This window comes from Musa acuminata, chromosome BXJ3-2 (assembly GCF_036884655.1).
Source record: "Musa acuminata AAA Group cultivar baxijiao chromosome BXJ3-2, Cavendish_Baxijiao_AAA, whole genome shotgun sequence".
Lineage (NCBI taxonomy): Eukaryota > Viridiplantae > Streptophyta > Magnoliopsida > Zingiberales > Musaceae > Musa > Musa acuminata.
Window position 1 is genome coordinate 22,052,765 of NC_088350.1, and position 25,256 is coordinate 22,078,020.

The following is a 25,256-nucleotide window of genomic DNA, read 5'->3' on the forward strand; positions in this document are numbered from 1 at the left end:
CAAGACCTAAATCCAACTTAAACCAAGGCATCCAGAGTAAGCAAAATCCGAAGTTGCAGAAGCAAACATCATTGGTTGCTAAAGTGAGATTGAATGAAAATAAAAACTACGAGAGCTCAAATTTAGAACTCTGGTGACTTAATTGCCTCTAATTCAAATGTAATAATGACCACATTAATTGTTTTCCTAGCTTCCTCTGCTTCAAATATAACTACTCAGACCTAGCAAGGACACATGAGGACAACACGACGATGGCGGCAATGGATATAGAGGATAATAGTTTTCCGATAGAGATTCACTACACATGATAATAATTAGAGCAGATATGGGAATGAGAGAAGAGCCGTATCAGTCCTCACCGGTCGGGAAAAGCGTTAGCACCTTCCTCTCACCACTGCCTTCCCTTCCGGCAGGCTCCGAATCATCAACGAACGACGCTGCTCGTGGGGACGACAATTGCATCAACCCCATCCCCGGTGCCGGTGCTAGCATCTGATGCATCCCCGACTGGGGCACCGCCCGATTTAGGAACCCTTGGTCAAAACCTCTGCCCCCGGTTGGCGATCCAAAATGCCCAAGATGCCTCTGATGGTAGTACTGCTGCTGCTGCATGGCGGCCGCGATCTGCTGGTGGTGCTGCAGGGCGGGCATCGGCACGTACGGCGGGAAGGGCTCGGGGCCCGCGACGGGCCCGCGGCTGAGGAAATGGTGGGGCACCGGGGCGCTCGCAAAGAGCTGGTCGGTGGCGGCGTCGGCGGCGGAGATCGGCCCACTGCCGGCGCCACCGCCGGAGGTTGCAAGGCCCTGCATGCGCTTGAGGTAGAGGCGGTACTTCTGGAGGTGGCTGGCGACGTTCTCGCGGGTCAGGCCGTCGACGCTCATCAGCTGCATTATGGTCTTGGGGACGGCGTTCTTGATCCCGAGGTGGGCGACGGCGTCGACGAACCGCTTGTGAAGCTGCGGCGTCCAGACGAGGCGGGGCCGCTTGAGGGTCCGCGCCGGCTCGTCGCCCCCGGGAGCGGCAGCGGAGTCGGAGTTGAGGTCGGAGGGCTCGAGATCGGAGGGATTCGGGGGGTGGGGGAAGGCGGCCGGGGGCCGGGGGTGGTGGAGGGGGAGTCCGGGGTTCTCGTTGCCGCCGGGGGCGCCGGCGACGGGTATGTTGAAGGCGACGGCGAGGTTGGGGGTGATGAGGGTCTGCCACAACGGCATGAGCTCCTCGGGCGACGGCAGCTGTTCCTCCCAGCGAGCGAACCAGCTCGTCTCTTCCTCCTCCCTCATCTTCCTCCTCCTCTTACTATCACTAGCAAGATCTCGTACTTATAGCAGCAGTAGTGGTAATTGATGTAGAAACGTTCTTCCAATCAATCGACTTCCTCCTCCTCCTCCTCCTCCTCCTCCTGCTTGCTGCCTGATCTGATCGATTGGAATTTAAGAGAATAGGAAACAGAGGAGGGACACAAGAGAGAGGGGGGAGAGAGAGAGAGAGCAAGAAGAGAGAGGCGTTCGAGGTGGATCTTTCTGTTTTGTTTTTGGTGTTTTCTGTCTCTCTCTCTCTCTCTCTCTCTCTCTCTCTCTCTCTCTCCCATATATATATATATATATATATATATACCATATATATATATATATATATATATATATATACCTGGAAAATATGTTAATATTTTCAAGGGGCATATGTCTTATATAGAACGTGGTAGGGGCGTATATAATATATATATATATATATATGCTATTTCTAAACTTCACGTTACTGACTGGGATTCATTTACATCTGTTTTGTCGGCTTCCGTGCCATTGGTATGGGGCGTTCTCTTTCCCTGGGGCCCACCGCTGGGGAGTTTCCTTGCGTTCTGCACGCAGAGTGCGTGGGATTGTGTCGTCCCAAACACGAGTCTGCGCTCGTCCAAAGGAGACGCTGCGCGCATAATGATCGGCTGATGATGATCGGCATAATCTGATGATGATGATGATGATGATGACTTCGTGTCTTTTATGCCGTCAGTTTGTCACCAGCTGTTTGCAGAGAATCCAGATTTATTCCTCCCCATTCTTTTTCGTATTAAACCTAATAAAAAAATTTACTAAGAAATTGAGTTATGAAAATATTCTATTTATTTGTTAATATGATCTTAGTGCATTAAACTTATTATATTATTAGTATATCTATTATCTTCGATCAATCGTGACTCCACATGTAGAGTCCAATAAGAACACGTCAACTATGGAAGATGACAAAATACTATCTCACATCAATAAAATATTCTCTCACTAAATATTTAAAGTGGTCTTCTCAAGTATGCAAAAAGAAACAAAATAAGCTTACGAGCTTTACATACTTACAAACACATTAATTTGATCATTTGAGAGATTTTATAAGATAAATTCAGTATAATCTTTTATAAAAAATGAGATAAATGATATAATCATCTTCTATCCTTGAACTAAGATACGAGTATTTTTTGCCTTGAAAAAAAAAAAATATATATATATATATATATATAACCACATATAAATGAATCATGTATCATACATATTATGACACTTTATGAAAAAAAAAAAAGTTTTTTTTTCTCCTTTTCACATCATATCTATTGAAAGAAAAACTTTATATAAGTAAATTAAATAAAGATATGAATACATGCAAAATTTTACTATCATGCTAAAATCTTAGCTGCTAAGACTCAAAAGATTAAGTTATCGAAAAATATTATGAGATTGATTTGACACGTAAAACCGAGTCCAAAGACATAATACAAATCAAATTGATCGAAGAATATCGTGTAAATATTAATTAAATACTAGACAAAATTAACAAGAGACAAATATATGATTGGAACTACTGATACCATTATAAAAATTTTAGTCTTGGAAGCTTAAACTCATATTACATCTCAAAAGAGGAGCTTGCTCAAGTGTACAAGCCACACATATCCACACCATAATTGTGGATCTTGTGGAACGCAAACAAGATATCTCTACTGTGCAACACACATCATTCTCTATCCAACTATTCAGTGCAAAGCATCTTTCCTTCTTGAGACTATAGCTTTCATGTTAGCACAAACATGGTGCCCACCTCATCAGATATATCAATCTGTCTGACCATTTTGATGTCCTTGATGAGACATATATCAAGAACATGTAGCTTTCATGTCTCTTCTTTCTTTAAATATCATGCTTGGAGAATCTGATGCAGAAGACTTGCAACTTGGAGCAAGTCTGGTGAAGTGGAGGCCTAAAAAAAGGAGATGTAATCTCCACTACAAGTTGCAAAGTTAGACCAAGAAATTGCATAAGCTTAGGTAGGACTACATTAGATTGTAAAGCATGTCTTCATGTGGATCCTAAGCCTAACTAGTCAAAGCCTGGGAATCTTACATCAGATCAAGATTTATTTAGGTTATCAAGCATGTTGTGTACCTAATTTTTTGTGATGAACTTGTACTTATGATGTATTTTATTCCTAATGCTAGACTTGTAGGTATAAGACATTTGAAGTATAAAGAATAATGAACATATTTAATATTTTAATTTTAGAGGAAGAGATTTGAATTAATATATTAAGATTTAATGGATATAGATTATTGTTTTGACCTTAAAAATTTTGAGTTAATAGTTCATGAGTCGATCATGATAAATGATAGATTTAACATTCGATATGATGAGAGGCCCGAGTAAGTAAAGATTTCCTATAAATATGGTTACAAACACATATGATTTAAAGAAATCATCATTGGGTTAGATAGCATATGTATGATTTTGATTATGTCATGTTTAGATCTTGACGAATATAGAATAGTTGAATTGATTTATAAAAGTTTAATAGATATACTATTATTAGTTTGAGTTCAAGAATTTTAGGTTAAAAATTTATATTCATCAAGTTCACCACACAATATCACCTTTTAGGTTCCATAAAAAAGTGGTAAATAAATGATGAATAGATTGAGGATAGAAAATAAATATATAGGATTATTCAAACCAATCATCCATGTCCCTCTCTCTCAATATATTTTTATATAAAATAAAAAAAGTGGGTCATGCTCAATTAAAGTCTGGAGGAAATGTTTTTTAAATTGAACTCTCAATTAAACAGAAGAAAATTGAGGAAAAAGAAATACATAGTTGAATACTTTTTTCTCTCTGAAACAAAAAAAGGGGGGGAAGGAAAAAAACAAAGCTACAGCATCCAGTATACATCTGGATGATATTCCAAGAAAAAAGATCAAGTTATTCTGAATGTGATGTGATTTCAATGGAAGAATACAGACAACAAAACAAGTACCTTTCAATGCAGGAGATAGATGGTGATTGTTTGGGTCAGTAAGATGTTGCAAGCTGTAGCTTAAGATTCTACTGACCCTTGGAATAGTCAACACCATGCTTGGTTGGATCAGAAGGATTAAATATGTGGCAGAGTTCATCTAAAGCTAAATCCTTTTCTATAATCTGAATTGTTTAGTCTGCAAAACTTTCAGTGATTTCAGCTCTCTGAAAGATTAAAAGTCCAGTCTGTAGCCATATGAGTTCCACTCAGAATTGCTTTTGCAAGTTCAGTAATTGTCATAGCCTCAAGCTTTCAGCAGCAGCAGCAGCAACAACAAGAATGAGTTGTCATAGCCTAAAGTTGCATGCAACATTACAGCAACCTTTGAGAACCCAAGGAAGGGTATAGGAAGGACTGCAGCAGAGATGGGAGATGAGGAATGGCTTCAACAGGAAGTGCCACACTGCTACGGATGTGACCTTTGTCTTCCACACCTTATCTTCTTTGCTGGGGGAGCCATTAACCTTTCTCTTCCAGCCATGCATTAAATCTCTCTTACTCTTGGCTCGTAAGCTTATCTCTCTTGGTTTCGAGTCCAACAAGAAGCATCCACCCACCTTGATGCCTTCACAATCTTCACGAACAGTATTAAGGCATTAAGCTTCTCACAGGAGTTCCTTCCCTCCCTTCTTTCAAAGATCGATCGCCATTAATGGATCACTCCTCCTCTCTCAAGCTCCTGGGTTCGTGAGTAGACTCCCACTCCCACCGCATACTACTGTCAACCTCAACTTAAGTGATCAAGTTAACAGGTATATTATCCTATCAGGCCAGAGAGAGTGCATTCAGAGGGAGAAGGTTCTTCGGGGCGAGGAGATGATGATTGAGTAGGTCTTCTAAGCGTAGTCATCTTCTAAATCTGGTTTCTGGTAAGAAGGAAATTTGCTCCTGGGTTTCAGGGGCATTTTAGCCAGAATGCTTCTATTTTAGTTCTACGGACAAATGATGAGGTATCTTTGTGTGTACGTTCGCCAAAGTACAGAGTAGTTAATAACCATCAGTGGCATTTTAGTCAAAACGCTTAGCATTTTATATGTTTCAATAAACGAAATGGACGTCTGTGATAACCCGACCTTGTACCCAAAATGAGCATTGCGCTTCGGCCTCGTACTACGTGGGTATCTATTTGCGTACGCCAACCAAAGTGTACAGTAATCGATAAATATCAAGGGTATTTTAGGCAAAACGATTCCCTATAATAAAACAAAGGAACCTAAAACTGACTCCGATTCATACCCAAGGAGAACATTGGCTTTCGTGTTAGCCACATCAGCGTGGGCCCCATCTGTCCGATTATTAAATTTTAAGGGCAATAAGGTAATTCCAGTGCCAACGTAATAAAACCACCTCGCCCTACGGAGAGTCGACGATCGTCTTCTCACTGACGCCGCTGCTCTCCGTCGCCGGGAGCTCAAGGTGGGACGCCGCAACCGACCGATCGGGCGGCGGTGAGACGAAGGGGACTCTGGGGAGGGCGATCTACACCGTCGGGTACTGGATCCGGGGGACCGGCCAGGCCATCGATCGCCTCGGCTGCTGCCTCCAGGGGAACTACCTCTTCCAATAACAACGTAATATTTCTTCTTGTTGGAACTTGTAATGCTGTAGGCAGTAAAGATCATATGCCTTTTGGTTATTTGGTCGTTGGGTTTCTCTGACTCGAAAAAATGCTCTTTTTATCCATCAATGTGCTCTCTGATGTGGCCAGAATTTCACCCACTTGGTGAAATTTCTAGGTCTTGAAGAAGTGATTCCTTAATTTATGCCTTCACAATGCCGAATCCTTGTTCCCTTTGGTGTTTAGTTTGAGACTCTGCAAGTCATCATCTTTTCTTGTATCTTTGCTATCATAATTAAAGCTTTATGCACACATATCTTTATATATGTCATATGAATTAGACTTGTAGAGTTGTATTTTGCAAAAACTGCCTTTAAATTCTGGGGCTTTTGTCCGCCATGTAATCACTGCTCATATCATGTCGTTTCAGTGTCAAGGCATCGGGCACTCATGAACATATTTGACAAAGTACCAAAAGTCCACAAGGATGTATTTGTGGCTCCAAGTGCATCTGTTATTGGAGATGTTGAAGTGGGGCACAGATCCCCGATTTGGTATGGATGCGTTCCGAGAGGTATGCTATTTCTTATACAAATAAACCTCGTTTTCCAGTTTACAATTGCTAATATGTCTTGTATCTGACGTTTACTTTTCTCTCAAAATTTCAGCAGTTTAATTTTCTACTCTTGATGGGTGAAAAGTTGCCCTGTATATGCAAATGGTCTGGTTCATATGGTCAATTTGTATATGCAAATGGTCTGGTTCATATGGTCAATTTGTTAGGAAGAAATTAGAACTAATGAGGATATAATGATTGTTCATGGAATGCAATTGCCACCAATATCTTCTAGAGACTGGTATGGCATATGGGTTTGTGCTGTGTGCCATGCCCATATGCAAATCTGGACATATGCATGGACAGATGACAAAGGCATGGAAAGATATGATTAGATAACTCACCGCGCATTACTTCTGGTGCTGGTCTCAGATTGGCATTTTTACTTTACCCTGCATGGTTATCCTTGATCGGATTATATCATGTCAGTAATACAGAACCACCAGGTGGATTCGGAAAGAAAATATGGTGTTAGATACTTCCTCTAGATATCCCACTATTCTTCTCATTTTTATTTCATTAGTTTTATCAAATTCCAAGTTTCCAACTTTGCTTAAAGTTGATGCCATGTTTTGTATAGTCCCTTAGTTATTGTAGATTAGCCTAGCTATCACCCTCAAGTTCCTCATGATAAATTGCAGAGGCTTCAGGGTCATGTTTTTAAAAGTTTACCTGTTATTGAATTTTTGTCTAAATGTTCATCGATAGTCCAATTGGGTTTATTTCCTAATATTATACAAACATGACACCATGCAAGATTTTCATCACCTATCATGCGGTGCTCTAGGTTCTGATGCAGGTCCTTTCTTGCTTTCCGTCCCAGTACTGTACTTGCCAAGGGTTGATGCAGTCGGAAAGTCAATTGCCAGCTTATTCTTAGATCTTTGGTTGCTGTAATTTGATCTAGAACACTGATCAGATGGATGAGATATGCTTCTTGAGTGAGAGACATTTACATCATATTGCCACATCATGGATTTGAAGGAGTTTAATGTTATGTGACAAGTTCCACAAAAACCTTATTGTTGAATCTCAGATTTTGATGATGAGACCAATTGATAGTGTTGTGATCTAATGTGTGTTTAAGTGACGCATGACTAGCTTCGATCAAAGAGAGACAAATTGATTGAAGCAGGAAGAATAAGAAATTGGGCCAGAATTGAACATTTTAGAAGATTGGACGTTAGATCGGAGGAATGGTCGACGTGTCGGCAGAAAGCTTCATGCTATGAGTTCGGGCATAGGGCCAAGAAGATCGGACATAACGCTAAGGAGATCGGATGTTGTGAGAAGACAACATACCGATTGGGCAATACGCCGAAGGGTCAAACGAAGCGTCAGATGAACCAATGGCGTGCCAGACAACTTAGTATTCTTGTTTGTAATAATTTGTCTAGATCGAAGTAGTTGTAATTAGGTTGATTTAGAATGTAATTAAGCTAACTCAATTAGGGACCAATTGAGCCTAAAGTGGGGCTGTTTTGGGCCAACGTTGGATCAGGTAATGACACCGCCAGTCCAGGCAGTGGCATCGTTAGAGGCTCAGTCTCCAAGACAGTCTACGAGACTGTGTCAAGCGGTCCACTAGTCTGGGCAATGGTGTTGGGAAGAAAACCTGTTAATGCGGAATAATTCTTTTCCCTCTTTGTGTATCAAAATAGGTTCCTCATCAAAATACCAACTTGATATCAAAATGCTAATATCAATCAGTACAGCATAAACAATAGAGCAATAAATCAATCACACAGTGAGACCAAATCTTTTAACGTGGAAAACTCAATGTGGGAAAAACCACGGGACCGTAGTCCACCTCAAACTTCCACTATCAATGATAACAGGTTTACAGTATGTCTTCTCTAGAATAACTAGAGGATCAGAATAACATCAAGATCATAGATCTTGGCTCAAGGATAGCATATCTTCGTCACGTAGGATGGATCTCCTCAAAAGAGAATTCTAGGTCTCACAGAGTGGATATCGCAGGAAAGTACCTTAGAGAGGGTAAACTATAGATCAACACCGTTAGGATTGTAGAGTTTGCTGTAAGAATTCTCCACATAAAGTTTGGGCCAAAACTGACAACGTTTGGCCACCGATCATCAAGCAGAAATCTCAGAAACCTAATCTTTTTCTCTCTCTATTTTTCTCTCCTCTTTCCTTGCACATCGCCGCACGCTCACTGTGCAATCTCACAGCACACGCTGGCCTCACCTAATTTTGCTCTTTCTCTCTTGATTTCTTTAATTTGGGCTTATGGCCCAAATTTGTCCAAGCCCACATATGGACTGGACCCAACAATTCTCCCCCTCCAGCTCATATGATGGGCTGTACCAAGCCCGCTCTTTGCCTATATGCTTCAAGCTTCTCCTTAGGCAAAGACTTTGTCAACATATCTGAACCATTATCATTGGTATGCACCTTTTCCAACTGTAATTCTTTCATCTCAAGCACATCACGAATCCAGTGATATCTCACATCAATATGCTTGGATCTAGAATGGTATGTTTAATTCTTGGAGAGGTGAATAGCGCTCTGACTGTCACAGTAAACAGTATATCCTTCCTGTTTCAAGCCCAATTCCTGTAGAAACTTTTTCATCCATAAAGCTTCCTTACAGGTTTCAGTAACTGCTATGTATTCTGCTTCTATGGTTGATAGAGCAACACACTTCTGTAACTTAGACTGCTAAGAGACTACTCCTCCTGCAAATGTCATCAAGAATCCCGAAGTGGATTTCCTGGAATCATTATCACCTGCCATGTCTGCATCTGTGTAGCCTTCTAACACAGGTTCATCACTGGCAAAACATAAACACAACCTGGAAGTACCTCTTAGATATCTTAATATCCATTTCACTACTGCACAATGTTCCTTTTCAGGATTTGAGAGAAATCGGCTAACAACTCCAACTGCATGAGCTATATCTGGCCTAGTACAAACCATAGCATACATCAAACTGCCTACTGCAGATGAGTAAGGCACTCTGGATATTTCTTCTTTTTCTTTCTCACTTGTAGGACATTGTTTTGAACTCAGCTTGAAATGACCTGCAAGTGGAGAACAAACTGCTTTGGCTTTACTCATGTTGAATCTTTCAAGGACCTTTTCAATGTAAGTCTCCTGAGATAGCCAAATCTTCCTTTTCTTCCTATCACGAAGAATCTTCATGCCAAGTATTTGTCTCACCGATCCTAAGTCTTTCATGGCAAAAGACCTACTTAGCTCTCTTTTAAGCTTTTCAATTTTTCCAACATCATGGCCAACAATCAACATATCATCAACATATAGCAGTAAAATAATAAAATCATCATCTGAAAATTTCTTTATAAACACACAATGATCAGATGTGGTTCTATCATACCCTTGGCTCATCATAAAGGAATCAAACTTCTTGTACCACTGTCTAGGTGCCTGTTTGAGTCTATATAAACTTTTCCTAAGCTTACATACCAGATTTTCTTTTCCCTTGACTTTGAAACCTTCTGGTTGCTCCATGTAAATTTCTTCTTCTAAGTCACCATGAAGAAATGCTGTTTTTACATCAAGTTGCTCAACTTCTAAATTCAAGCGGGCAGCCAAACCAAGAACAACTCGGATAGAGGACATTTTCACAACCGGAGAAAATATTTCTTCAAAGTCAATACCTTTCTTCTGACTGAATCCTTTCATAACTAGTCGTGCCTTGTATCTTTGTTGTGAGCTATTATTTTCAGTCTTCAATTTATAAACCCACTTATTCTTGAGAGCTTTCTTCTCTTTAGGCAACTTTACCAAGTCATAGGTGTAGTTCTCAAGCAAGGATCTCATCTCTTCTTGCATGGCTTTAACCCACTCACTCTTATTCTCATGTAGAATAGCTTCTTGGTAAGTTTCTGGCTCTCCCCCGTCAATAAGCATAACATACTCATGTGGAGGATATTTGGTAGAGGGTTGTCGCTCTCTAGTGGATCTTCTCAATGGAATCTCAACTAGTGGTGGAGGTGCCTGTTCAGTTGGTTCAGCATCATCAACTGTAGGTGTATCATCACTAGTATTCTCACCATAATCTTCTTGTTCATCTCCCCCATGATCATCATGAACTACAGGTGAAGGAACTGGACCCAAACTCCAAGGAATATAAACAGAGGTTTCTGGCTTCTCAACATTATCACCATCATCAAACAATTGGTCTTCAAGAAACACAACATCTCTGCTTCTAATAATCTTCTTGTTCACTGGATCCCATAATCTGTACCTAAACTCTTTATGACCATATCCTAAGAAGATACATGCTTTTGCCTTATTATCAAGCTTGGACCTCTCATCTTTGGGAATATGAACAAATGCTTTACATCCAAAGACTCTCAAATGATTATAAGATATATCTTTTCCTCTCCATACTCTCTCTGGAACATCACCTTGTAGAGGAACTGATGGAGAAAGATTTATCAGGTCAATTGTAGTTCTCATAGCCTCCCCCAAAATGACTTCGGTAACTTGGCGTGGGAAAGCATACACCTAATCCTTTCTTCAATGGTTCTGTTCATCCTTTCTGCCACACCGTTCTGCTGAGGAGTTTTAGGAACTGTTTTCCCAAGCCTGATACCATGGAACCTGCAATAATTCTCAAAAGGACCCCTGTACTCGCCACCATTATCTGATCGAACACACTTTAGCTTTCTGCCAGTTTCTCTTTCAACATTGACATGAAACTCCTTGAAAGCATCGAGTACCTGGTCTTTAGATTTCAAAGCAAAAGCCCAAACTTTTCTAGAATGGTCATCAATAAAAGTAACAAAACAAAGAGCACCTCCAAGAGTTCTAGTTTGCATAGTACAAACATCAGTATGAACTAAATCAATAACATCAGATCTTCTAGATTATGGATATATCTGAAATGCAACTCTATGTGTTTTTCCAGCTAAGCAATGATCACAAGATTTAAGAGATGTACCTTGCAACTCTGGTAAGAACTGCTTTCTAGCAAGAGTTTAAAGTTCCTTCTCACTGATATGTTATAGCCTCTTATGCCAAAGATCTATACTTTCACCTTTTCGAATTGCATTAATCTCTCCTTTGTGTAGCTTAGCTTCCATAACATAAAAAGAGTTAATCTTCTTTCCTTTTGCCACAATTAGAGAACCTTTAGTGAGTTTCCATTTACTTTCACCAAAATAATGTGCAAAGCCCTCATCATCAAGTCTACCTGTAGATATCAAGTTAAGACGAATATCTGGAACATGCCTTACATCTTTGAGTATCAATTTGCTCCCAATACTGGTCTCCAAGCAAATATCTCCAATACCCACAATCTTAGATGTACCATTGTTTCCCATTCTGACATTACCAAAATCACCAGCAGTGTAAGATCTAAAAAAATCACAATGAGAAGTGACATGAAATGAAGCACCAGAGTCAATTACCCAATTACTGTCCTGAGCTACAAGGCTAACACAACCTTCATCACAGACAATAGTGATATTACCTTCAGCAGCAACTGTATTGGTCTCTTTCTTATTTTTCTTCATTTCATTCTGTTCTCGCTTCCAAAACCCACACTCTTTCTTCATGTGACCTGGCCTATTACAGTGAAAACATTTGATATCTCTTCTAGACTTGGATCTTCCTCTATATCCATGTGGGTTTCTGCTATGACTTCTTCCACGTCTTTCTTGTTTTTCAGTAACAAATGCCCCAGAAGAAGATTCACCCTGTTCTTTCCTTCTGGCATCTTCATTTAGCAAACTGTCTTTAACCATATCTATGGTTAGAGTCCCTTCTGGCGTGGAGTTACAAATGGTCACCACATACGTTTCCCAACTTTCTGGTAAAGAGCTAAGAAGTAATAATCCCTGTATCTTATCATCTATATTCATTTTCATAGCAACCAACTTGTTTGTAAGACTCTGAAATAGGCTTATGTGCTCAACAATGTTACCACCATCTTTATACTTCAAATTTACAAGCTTTCTGAGGAGAGAAATTCTATTTCCCACTGTCTTTTTCGCAAAGAGATTTTCTAACCTTTGCCAAACAACATCAGCTCTGATTTCATCTGAAATATGCTCATGCAAGTTTATATCCATCCATCTTCTAATATAGGCAATAGCTTTTCTATGTTGAACTTCTCATTCTTCATTGTCCATAATAGAAGGTTTATCTTTAACCTTGATAGGCTTATACAAATCTTTGCAATAGAGCAAATCTTCCATCAGATGCCTCCAAGTGGAATAATTTGATGAGTTCAATTTAATCATACCATCTGACTGCTCCATTTCAATCACATAAGAAAACTAGCACCAAACAACCTGATGCTCTGATACCACTTGTTGGGAAGAAAACCTGTTAATGCGGAATAATTCTTTTCCCTCTTTGTGTATCAAAATAGGTTTCTCATCAAAATACCAACTTGATATCAAAATGCTAATATCAATCAGCACAGCATAAACAATAGAGCAATAAATCAATCACACAGTGAGACCAAATCTTTTAACGTGGAAAACTCAATGTGGGAAAAACCACGGGACCGTAGTCCACCTCAAACTTCCACTATCAATGATAACAGATTTACAGTATGTCTTCTCTAGAATAACTAGAGGATCAGAATAATATCAAGATCATAGATCTTGGCTCAAGGATAGCATATCTTCGTCACGTAGGATGGATCTCCTCAAAAGAGAATTCTAGGTCTCACAGAGTGGATATCACAGGAAAGTACCTTAGAGAGGGTAAACTATAGATCAACACCGTTAGGATTGTAGAGTTTGCTGCAAGGATTCTCCACATAAAATTTGGGCCAAAACTGACAACGTTTGGCCACTGATCGTCAAGCAGAAATCTCAGAAACCTAATCTTTTTCTCTCTCTATTTTTCTCTCCTCTTTCCTTGCACGTCGCTGCACGCTCACTGTGCAATCTCACAGCACACGCTGGCCTCACCCAATTTTGCTCTTTCTCTCTTGATTTCTTTGATTTGGGCTTATGGCCCAAATTTGTCCAAGCCCATATATGGACTGGACCCAACAAATGGTACCATCAGATTGGGCGGTGGTACCGTCTAGTGTCAGTGCTGCAGGCGATGGTACCGCCAGTACTTCGAAAATCGAGGATGAGACACTTTTAGGCTCCAAGTTTAAATCCATCTGGGGTCTATAAATACCCCTCTCATCCCTACTTAGATACACAAGAACTGAAAACAAAAACAAGAAAAAATTCTGTTATAATCTTGTGAGAGTTCTCCTCCTCTAGTCCAAGTGTTGATTCTTGTTTAAGAGAAGAGTAAGTAAGGGTGTAAAGGTTCTCTCCTGAGTCTGTCAAAAGGAAAATAGAGTTGTAAGAGTAGTTGATCTTCGCCCATTAAAGGAAGACTGTTAGTGAATGTCGGTGGCCTTGACGGAAGAGGAATCGAGAGTGAATGTAGGTCACGACGACCGAACCACTATAAAACTTGGTTTGCATTTACTTTAAGCTTTTTACTTTCATTGCAAACTACTTTATTTACTTATTCATTATGCTTCCGTACGCTTTCAAGTTAACATCTTTTCATTACAGTTTTTCATCGAAAGTTTTTCAAATCGGTTATTTTAACGAAAACACTAATTCACCCCCCCCCCCCCCCCTTAGTGCCGACTTGATCCTAACACTTATTACTATCCTGCAATATTATTGAACGATCTCTTTGCTGAAATGATTTTTGTGGCCGGCAAGAGAGACATTCTTCTCCTCCCTCCATCTATCATGTTTTTGTTTTTCTTTCTCATAGACCGAGGTATATTTTGTGGACTATATCCATCATTTTTTTTCAAATTCTTTGATTGTCAGAATGTACATCTTTGTATCCGAATGGTGGGGAAGCCTTGTCACTGATTGCTGTGCATATTGTCTTCAGCTATTGATTCCTCATGAACATAATTAAGGAGAATTGGAAGAGAACCCTTGCAATTAATTATCTTTTCTTCTCAATTGCTTCGTATAAACTACTTATGTATTTCTTTGCAGGTGACGTGAACAGCATCCATGTTGGAACTGGAACTAATATGCGAGACAATTCCCTTGTGCATGTAGCAAAATCTAATCTAAGTGGGAAGGTTTTACCAACTATAATTGGAGATCATGTAAGAGTGGGGCTAGTTATACAATTTCTCTGACTGATTTTCTTATATCAACTAATTCAAGCTTGACTTTGGCACCATTTTTATAGTATGAAATCTAATTGACATTTTGGCATCAAGTTGCAAGATTTCTAGATGTGCCAATGTGTCATCCTCATCTCAGTTTGTCCTGGCAGTACCAATGTGTATTTTGACTCTGGATATAAGAGTAGGACACTCTGGGAAACTTCAGTTGGTTCTGTGGATGCACTGTTGAGGATGAAGCATTTGTTGGTATGGGAGCTGTCCTTCTTGATAGGGTGGTTGTGGAAAAGCATGGAATGGTTGCTGGCGGAGCCCTTGTAAGACAGAACACAAAAACTCCATCAGGAGAGGTACCCACTTTTGCTTCATTAAATTATTAGTCTTCTTTATTGAAGATGCTACAACTTACTACTCTGCAACTGCTATTATTTTGCTTATCAGTTGTTTAAACCTAAGTTTATCTTAACCTGAATCTGCTTGTCCACTACTACTGACTGTAGCCGATCAGTATTGGTGAGAAGTACTTTAACTACTATGTCGCACTGGCTGCAGTTTACCCCTAGTATTTTTTTTGCCTCTTCTTGGTCACAATTGTTGGACTCATGGATAATAACAGTTACATATCTGTTATTCCGAAATTTTCAGAGATGCAATCAAATTTCTTAAAGTTAGATTGTTGTTTTTTCTTATATTCACTGCATTGAAGTTCAATCATATTATCTGGTTATCCATGATGGAATCTGTGACTTCTTTCTGTCGAAAAGCTTGAAGTATTTTCTAATTAGGCTGTGTCAAAGCAGGGGATTCATCAAATTCCTTTCAGCCTCTTGGGAACCTTCTTGATGTAGGTTGTATTCTTATTGTTTACTTGGTTGGCTTTTTCTAAACAAATCACAGGTATGGGGAGGTAACCCAGCAAAAGTCCTCGAGAAGCTCTCAGAAGAAGAGATAGCCTTCATTTCTCAGTCAGCAGCCAATTACTGCAATCTGGCCCGAGCGCATGCTGTTGAGAATGCCAAACCATTCGATGAAATTGAGTTTGAGAAGATGCTTCGGAAGAAGTTTGCTCGTCGGGACGAAGAGTATGATTCGATGCTTGGAGTTGATCCTCCCTGACAACATCCTACCTGACAAATCTCCCAAGCCTTCTCAATAGGTTCAAGTCTGGTGGGATGGTCAACCTCTTCACTGGACTGGTGTTGAGAGAAATGTTTGATGTAGTCAGCTTATGTTTAGTTTTTCATCCCAATAATTCTTAGACCGATCTCTTTGAGGATCGACAGTCTTTTTCTTTGTTGTAATATACTTATTGTGTAAATGCCTCACATATCAAATCAAGTTATTTAGTTTCTCCAATGGTCAGTGTTTTTTTGGCTAGTTAAAATTTGGCTTTGGCCAAGCAATCAGCTAGGAGGATTGGTGGATACTGATCACAAAGTAAGATATAAAGAAACATGCTGTGTTTGAAGTTTCATTTTTTGCCTTCTTTTTCTTCACAGCAATTAGTTTGGATGCTATTCACATTATTGTCTTTTCTGAGGCCAAGTCCATGCTATTCTTTGAGAAGGTTGCAGTTCACTTTGAAGGTATCTGTGTGACTCATTGTCCATTGACTGCAGGTAAAACTGAAGAAGCTGCAAATGGGCAGTGGAACACAAATTTGCTTATACCAGTTGGTTGGCACATGAAGTCGAACTCTTATTCCAAAACCTTGAAAGGAAATCTTTCATGGTATGATGAACCAAAAACCAAAGAAATCAAGTCAATTCAGCAAGACATGGTAATCTGTCTAGTTAATTGCAGTAAAAGAAGTTATATTTAAGCTTTTCCAACAGGAGGTTTTTGAAATAAAAGGAGTATCATTAGCATGTTAACACAAGCAAGCATAAAAAAACTCAGCATTCTGATTCCATCCTATTATTCGATGTTTTTACATAATGAGTATTGCAAGAACCTTGACTCCTTTTTTGGTACAATATTTATAGGTCACAAGAGGATGATACAGAAAGTAAAAGAGAATTTAGACTCTGGCTCATCAAATAAAATTATCCCCAAGGGTACTATTATGTTTACACAAACTATCAGCAAGAAAAGGTCTTCCAGCATCAATCACATGGATGTAGTGGTAAATTATGGGAAGTTTGTTGATCCTCATTCCGGTCTTGTCCAAGTCCTCTTGATGCATGGAATATCTGATTTCATTCTCCTTGGTATCAATCTGGACTTCTTAACTGACCTTGATAGGAAAGCATATCCTGAAACCAGCACAGACCGGTTGGTATCTAGCATTATACACGACAAATCAATAGATCTTAAACATGAAACAAACATAATAAAAGGGGTCTGGCTTGTAGCTACTATTGCTTAGAAATGCCTGGAACTAGGGTATAATTTGTGGTTGATAGATTGGGATATGATTCCTTGCATTGGCTTATTACCTGAGTTGCCAGATCCTTCCTGTGACTTTGCCATTGCAAAAGTTGTGGAGCTGTTTTTTGTGAAGAATTCTCCTTTTTCGAAAACATGGAATGCTTATATTCATAACGTGGCTGCAGAGGATAAGTCCATAGGAAGCAATTCCCCATCGATGGAACAGAACAATTTTTTGTATCATGCCATGAAAGCTTTAGAGGACAAATCTGATGTGAGCTTTTGGAGATTTAATGAATACGACATTGATGTGAAATTACCTGCACTATGAACCATTCAGAAAGCATTGGTCTTTTGAGATTGAGTGATGGCATTATCTTCAATTTGAAGGGAACTTGAAAGGTTAGGGATGTATTTGAGTTGATGTTAAATATGTGTTTCTGTTGTTTGCCACAAAAATAAAGCCCAAAATTTGAGCACTTGACTTTGTGTTCTTTTTAGTCTTACGTACAAAAGTACTTGCACCTATTAAACTTTCATGTTTAATGCAGGAGCATTTCCTTTAAAATGTCCTCCAGGTCGATTATTGTAAATGTGAACTATGGTCAACAATATGTAATCTCATTCTCAGCCAGATGTATCAAGATATTTTGGATTACCAACTTGATCTGTAAAGCAGCTAGACCAGTACTCACTTCACTTAACATTTGAAAGATGCATTCTCTAGCTTTAGCCAGAAATTTCGCAAAATTACATATATCGTAGCCTAGGTCAGACAACAATGACTGCATCCATGATGATTCCATGACGATCTTGTTTGATCAATTTCAGGTCATGCTCAGTGATACTAGACTACATGCATGCCTGGAGTTACACCCTTTAATTAAGATATAGATATACTTGAAAATATTCTGTTGATGGCATATCCTTCAAGAAAGGAGTGTATAAATATATAGAACGACCTGAATGGGGAAATGCACTCACCCAATACACTAAGCTTTATTTAGTGCCGGGGAAAGGGGATACTTCATTGTGCACAAAAATTTACCGGATGTAACAATAGAAGTTGTCTTCTTTTGTAGCACATTAAGGATAAAAAGGGTTGGATATTTTCCACAAAACCACTCAACACAAATGTACTTGGATTCTTGTTAAGAGTTCATTAATTAGACTTCTACAAGCTAATCCAGAATTATGACATCCAATACATTGTAAGTTTTCTAACTGGACCACGAGCTGACAAAAACCTGAGCAAAAACTTATTGATTTTCCACTAGATATGTTCTTCAAAATTTTGCAGTCCAGACTGGGTTCTACCATAGAGCTGCATCTAAAGGAGACAAGGGCTTTGAGAATTTTGCATTTACTATATTCTTTCCAATTTGTGTTAAAAACTATCTACATAGGAATAACAACAGTAATAAAAAGGTCGAAGTTAGCAAGTACATAAATCCAAGGCAGGACTAAAATAACACAAGACCACAAGGAGGTTTAACTCCTCTCTAATCATTCAAAAAAAAGTATAGCAAGTTATCAACTCACAGTGATGATTGTAGAACGTACAGGTTCTCTAATTGTGATTATGCAGTACTTCCTGAACTGTTAAATATGATTTTCCTGACAAAGGTTCAACATGACGTGTGGATCATCACTTTCTCTTTGATCTGGAAGCTGCATCAAATTTGAAGTCTGACTCTACAGTTCCTGAGGCCCTAAGTTATAAGTCTGAGGCCACTAAAGATATGTTGAACTCATCCTCTCATTTCAACCAGTTCATTATAACATAGCTCTAACTCAGAACCCTGTGATCCTTCTCCCACTAAAAAGGCATGTAGCTTATTACCAATCTGTACCCAGCTGCACCCTGGATTCTTCTTCACCTTCCTAGATTTCATCAGTGCTCTGACCTGATCTGCTTCATTCCATCTCCCCGCCTCAGCATACATATTGGAAAGCAAAATATAGTATCCACAGTGCCCTGGCTTTAACTTAAACAAATGTTCTGCTGCCAATTGAGCTAACTCAATATTTCCATGGATGCGACATGCGCCAAGCAATGCACCCCAAACATTGGAATCTGCTTCAAAGGGCATGCTTCTTACTAATTCTGCAGCTTCTGTCATCAGTCCAGCTCTCCCTAGAAGATCGACCATGCAAGCATAGTGCATCTGTGTTGGCCTAATGTTTTGAGCTAGCATTTGGTTGAAATATCTCTTTCCTCTCTCAACAAGCCCAGCATGGCTACATGCTGATAAGACTGCAATGTAAGAAACATGGTCATATTCCAAACCTTCATCTTTCATCAAATCAAACAAATTAATTGCAGCTTCCAGTTCTCCTTGCATTCCATACCCTAAGATCATAGCATTCCATGAGGCCACATCCTTGTTTGATATTCTATCAAAGATCTTCTTACCAAGAGCAATCCTTCCGCATTTAGTGTACAAGTCTATTAATGAGTTTGCCACAAAGAGATGGGTGTCGAACAATTTTCTCATGGACAAGCAGTGTATCTCCTTTCCTTGCTTGAGTGCAGATAGATTACCGCATGCAGATAAGGCACCCACAATGGAAACAACATCGTACTCAATTCCTACAGATCGCATGTCCAGGAACAAATCCAAAGCTTCTGAACACAATGGACTCTCAGAGTACCCTACTATTAAGGTATTGTAAGATACTTGATCTCTCTGTGATACATTAAAAACGTTTTGAGCAAGATCAAACCTTCCACATTTCACATACATATCAATCAAAGCATTTGAAACAAATAAGTCACAATTAGAACACACACGGATTGACCTAGCATGAATTTCCTTACCCTTCACCAGTGAAGCAATTCTAGCACATGCTGGAAGAACATTTGTGTATGTAACCGAATTGGGGAATTCCCCACAATCCTGCATCTCCTTAACAAGCCTTATGGCTTCCAACTCAGCTCCATTCTGCGCAAAATTTGCAATCATTGCATTCCAAGAAACCACATTCCAATTATCCATTCTATAGAAAATATCTGACCCCTTATTCCAACATCCAGACTTTGCGTACATGTCCACTAGAGAATTAGCAACAAAGACATCAGAATACATGTAGTTTCTTATAATATACCCATGAATCTCTTTCCCCAAATCAAAACAGCCCAACTCAACCAATGCTGGTAAAAGACTTGATATGGTGATTGAGTTTGGCTTCACCTTAATTGCTAGCATTTCTTTAAATTTCTCCAAAGCATCCTCATAGAGACTAGCATGAACAAGGCTACCAATAACAGAGTTCCAAGAAACATCATTCTTTTCCTGCAAGCTCTGAAAAGCTCGCATCGAGGCATCTGAGTCCCCACACTTCCCATACATATCAATGAATGCATTACCGACTGTGACTACCAAATCCAGACCGGCCTTTATCGCAAGACCATGAATTCCCTTTCCACAATCCTCATCTTGCAGTGCAGCACATGCAGGGAGAGCACTGATCAGACTCACAGAATTCACTGAAAGGTCACTCCTCTTTAACTCCAGCAGCAAGCTTACTGCATCCGAGTATAAACCATTCGATGAAAACATTGAAATGAGTGAGTTCCATGAAACAACGTCTCTATGCAGCATTTCGCCAAACACCTGTTTAGCGGCCAGCAAATCACCTAAGATGCCGTAGAAGGCCAAGAGTGTGTTCCCCACGAAGACGTCATAAAAAAATCCAACCTTGATCAGCGATCCATGAATCTCTCGGCCTTTCCGGGCGTCATCACCAGCCGCGGCGGCGGCGGCTGTAAGGGCGAAGGGGAAGGTGCGATTGTCGGGTCTGACGCCGGCGCGCAGCATGCCATTGTAGGCGGAGAGAGCGGCGCAGTGAAGGCCGGCAGCGGAAGAGAGGGCGCGAACGAGGGCGTTCCAGAGGAAGGCACCGCGGAGTCTGAGGGGGCTGTCGTCAAAGAGGCGGAGGGAGGCAACGGGGTCACCGTGGTCGGCGTAGGCGAGGAGGATGGCGGCGGCGGAGGGAAGGTGGCGGGGGAGGACGCCGGAAGCGGCGGCCTGGGCATGAGCCTGCTTCGTGTGGGCAAAGGACCGAGCTCGCAGGATGCCATCGTGGACGGCGGAAGCGACAGGATCCCACGGGATGGAGTAAGAGGAGAAGGAGCTGGAGGGCGGCGGAGGTCGCGTGAGGAGGGGGACAGGGAGAAGCCCATGACGGGGGAAGCGCATGCGGGAAGAGCAGAGCCTTCCGCAGCGAACATCGCTCGCACAGAGGCCCCGACGCAGACAGAGATCGAAGCACGAGAGAGAGAGAGAGAGAGGAGAGAGAGAGAGAGAGATTCATCATCACGACCCTAAGTAGGAGCTCCGTAGCAGTCATCAATTGGATAGGATCCGCTAAGGATCCGAACCCATTAGAATATTTTCCAAAAAAAATAATGTAATTTAATTTTTTATTACTGTATCTCCTAAATCATCACATCAAAAATTTTTTTCCTAGTTGTTCTCAACTTGCCACAAGTTTTTGATGTTGATAAATAATTGAGTTTAGTTGGGATTTTATAATTTTTTTTTTGATGCTTAAGTCAATAAGTGGATTAACAAAGTTTGACAAGTTAAGAGTAATAAAGTAGATTATAATATTTTATTGGCAATAGATTAGATTAGTCGGATATTAATTTATTATAATATCTTAATTTAATTATATATTAAAAATATATTAAAGACTACGATTAACTTATAAATATGAACTCTAAATCGAATTATTAAAATTCGACGTACTCTAAATCATTTGTATGCTTATGAGGGTCGATAAGTTATCACTTCAAATGGATTCAATTAATCAAAATAATAAAATAAAATGTAAAGGGGTAAAATAATAAAATAAATTGATATATTAAAAAATTGAGACACTCTTGTTAAAGATACGGAGAAAGAAAAAACAAAAGAGATGTAATTGTTCTAGATAATTGCACGACCCGTATAACTTGAGATACCATTGCGTTCCTACCATTTTACGAGAACATTCAATATTTTATGAACAACTTAAGTTATCGACAAGTGAATCCAAACTCTTAAAAATAATTTTAGAAGCCTAAGTATAATTAAAACAAACGTCTCATATATAATTTTTTCTATATATATATATATATATATATATATATATATATTCTTGATTTTACTTTTTCACAAGTGTTGTCGGATTCGGAAGATGGAAAGAAGTTCGACGAGATATAAAGTTTTCACTTGAAGTTGAAAATATTTCTACTCCATTTGTCTGCTAGCAAAAATAAAATCTATATCACATATCACACTTTAAAGTAGGTGTGCTAAGAAAGTTTAGGAGTGAAATCACATACGCAATGAAAAAATAGAAAATAAAATTTTTAAATTTTTCAAAAAGATATTTGTCATCGTACGAAGATTGGTACGTAAAATCTACGAAATTAAAAATCTCATGTGAGTTAGTTATGTTACCTAAAGAGATCGTAATTATGTTGACCCTCTAGACCCAATATCAAGCTGGCAGTAAGTCATACCTGTCTGAACTCATTCTGACTTAGTGAATTATTATCTTCATAATAATTCACTCGGATATACTAGGTTATTACGTCGTAGTCCCTGGACGATACAGGGGAATCCAATCCATTAGATCTATCTGTCCTTAATTACTATGTATCTATAGTCTCTCATCCATTTAATATCCAAGAGATTACATACAGGGTATGGTGCTATCAAACCTATACAGTTTTTACTCGAGTCTTGCTCTAATCGAATTTTTCTTGAGAACTTTTTCCCTCTCAATCCGAATGATCATGACTAGGGATTTGTCTGAGCAAGAACATATGAGATATTCCTCTCATGACACCAAGAGCGAATGATCTTTTATTGACACTTAGTACTCATATGTCCAATACCAAGAGCGGATTTATTTGAGCAAGAACATATGATTTGACTGTGCTAAATTTGGTACTTCCAAACCTATAAATATAGTATCAAAGAATAGAATACTCATACAAGACATCGTTGGGGTCTCAAGTCTAAGGACTAGGTACACCATTGGGACAATAAAATCATTATCTGATAATAAGGTATCATCAACCATACAGCATTCCGTGAGCGAATCAATCAATGAACTCATTCTCCAATAAGCACCTACTCTATACCCCTAGTGTCTAGTGTCATCACATTAGCAGCTATGATACCAACTACCTCCATCATATGAATGAGTATATAATACACCAATTTGTCCAATTATCTCAATGTTCATTTCGAGTAATCTATTACGAATATTATTTAGGGTTTGTGTTTAAAGGTGAATCGATCTCATTATCGTGATATCATCACGATCCGATTCCTATTGCATAGATCTATGAGCATCACAATATATATATATATATATATATATATATATAAAGTGATAAAATGCTAAAATATAATAAGAAAAAAAAATGTGTATCATATCACACGTGTCATCACTTACATGATTGGCTTGTAGGATACCTATACTTGTAATCTCTCACTTGACCTAAATCCAATCACTTATGTATCTGATCCCCATTAGACTCCTGTGATGCTCAAAGATAATCTGAGACAACGACTTTGTTAGTGGATATACGATGTTATCTTCGGATGGAACTCTTTCTACTACTACATCTCTTCGAGTCACGATCTCTCTGATCAGGTGGAACCTCCTCAGGACGTGCTTAGACTTCTGATGAGACTTGGGTTCTTTTGTTTGAGCAATTATCCCATTGTTGTCACAATATAAGGGAATCAGCTCCTCGCTGCTCGGCACGACTTCTAAATCTATAATAAACTTTTTTATCTAGACTCCCTCATTTGCTGTCTCTACTGCAACAACGTACTTTGTCTCTGTGGTTGAGTCAATAGTAGAATCTTGCTTGGAACTCTTCCAGCATACTGCTCTTTTATTCAGGGTGAACACATACCCCGAATTAGACTTACTTTCATCGATATCGAACTAAAAACTCAAATCTATGTAGCCTTCAACCACGAGGCTACTACCTCCATATACTAGTAAAAGATCCCTAGTCCTTCTCAAGTACTTAATAATACACTTTTATGCTTTCCAATGCTCCAAGCTTGGATTTGCCTGATACCTGCTCGTAACACTCAGAGCATGCACTATATCAGACCTGATACATAACATAACATATATGATAAACTCAATTACTAAGGCTTAGTGTATCACATATTTGTTCGTCATTTCTTCATGAGTCTTTGGGGACATACTCCTAGAAAGTGATATCTCATGTCTCATTGGTACGAGGCATCTCTTAGAATTTTCTATACCAAATCTTTTAACAATGGTGTCTATGTACCTGGATTAAGATAAGCCAAGCATCCTCTTAGATCTATCTCTATAGATATGAATATCCAAGATATCGGATGCTTCCCCTAAATCCTTCATGAAGAAGTGTCTAGATTGCTAGTCATAGGTGCCCAGCAAGCCAATCACGTGAGTGATGGCACGTGTGACTTGATACAGAATCTTTTTGCTTATTATATTTTGGCATATATCACTTTATGACTATTGCATAAATGCATACATATATTGTGATGTCCTTGGATTTGTGCAATGGGAATTGGATCGTGATGAGATCACGATAATGAGATCGATTCACCTTTAAACACATATCCTAAATAATCCCGGTCATAGGTTACTCGAGAGGGACATCGTGATAACCGGATAGACTGGTGTGCTGTATACCCGTTCATATGATCGATGCAGCTGGTCTCATAGCTGCTCGTGTAGGGACACTAGGGATACAGTACAGGTGCTCATTGGAGAATGAGTTCACTGATTGATCCGCTTACGGAATGCTGGATGGTTGATGATGCCTTATTGTCAGACAATGATCCCGTAGTCCTAGTGGTGTATCTGGTCCTTAGACTTGAGACACCAAGGATGTCCTGTATGAGTGCTCCACTCTTTGATACCAGACTTATAGGTTTGGCTGTCCCCAGATCTAGTACAGCTGGTCATTGGGAGTGGTAGTTGACCTTACGAGGGCTATTGAGTGTCGATAGAGGATCATCCACTCTCGGCGTTATGAGAGGAATATCCTATGTGTTCTTGCTCAGACAAATCCCTGGCCAGGGTCATTCGGGTTGAGAGAGAAAGAGTTCTCCGGGAGAATCCGATTAGAGCGAGACTCGAGTATAAACCGTATGGGTCTAACAGCACCATGCTCGATATACGGTCTCTGGGATATTAGATGGATGAGGGACTATAGGTACATGGTAACTGAGGACAGACAGGTCCAATGGAT

General features: G+C 39.6%; 2 protein-coding genes and 1 pseudogene across 6 annotated transcripts; 1 reads left to right on the forward strand and 2 right to left on the reverse strand.

Moving 5' to 3' along the window:
• Positions 1-94: 94 nt before the first annotated feature.
• Positions 95-1,551, reverse strand: LOC135632071 (transcription factor MYBC1-like). The gene has a single exon (XM_065140437.1). The coding sequence runs from the start codon at positions 1,276-1,278 to the stop codon at positions 349-351; it is 930 nt and encodes a 309-aa protein (XP_064996509.1). The 5' UTR covers positions 1,279-1,551; the 3' UTR covers positions 95-348.
• Positions 1,552-5,380: 3,829 nt separating this feature from the next.
• On the forward strand, positions 5,381-15,973 carry LOC135631516 (gamma carbonic anhydrase 1, mitochondrial-like; annotated as a pseudogene).
• Positions 15,974-16,503: 530 nt separating this feature from the next.
• On the reverse strand, positions 16,504-21,291 carry LOC135585604 (pentatricopeptide repeat-containing protein At4g14170-like). 5 transcript variants are annotated; one of them, XM_065138355.1, is made up of 3 exons: positions 20,689-21,291; positions 17,056-20,604; positions 16,504-16,872 (listed from the first exon to the last, which is right to left on the reverse strand). In XM_065138355.1, exons 1-2 carry the CDS (start codon positions 21,187-21,189, stop codon positions 18,739-18,741), a joined length of 2,367 nt encoding a protein of 788 aa, XP_064994427.1. In that variant the 5' UTR covers positions 21,190-21,291; the 3' UTR covers positions 16,504-16,872; positions 17,056-18,738. The 5 variants fall into 5 exon arrangements, with proteins under 5 accessions (XP_064994427.1, XP_064994426.1, XP_064994424.1 ...); XM_065138354.1 differs by having other exon boundaries at positions 17,056-17,307; positions 18,530-21,291; XM_065138352.1 differs by having other exon boundaries at positions 17,056-17,312; positions 18,530-21,291.
• Positions 21,292-25,256: the final 3,965 nt, after the last annotated feature.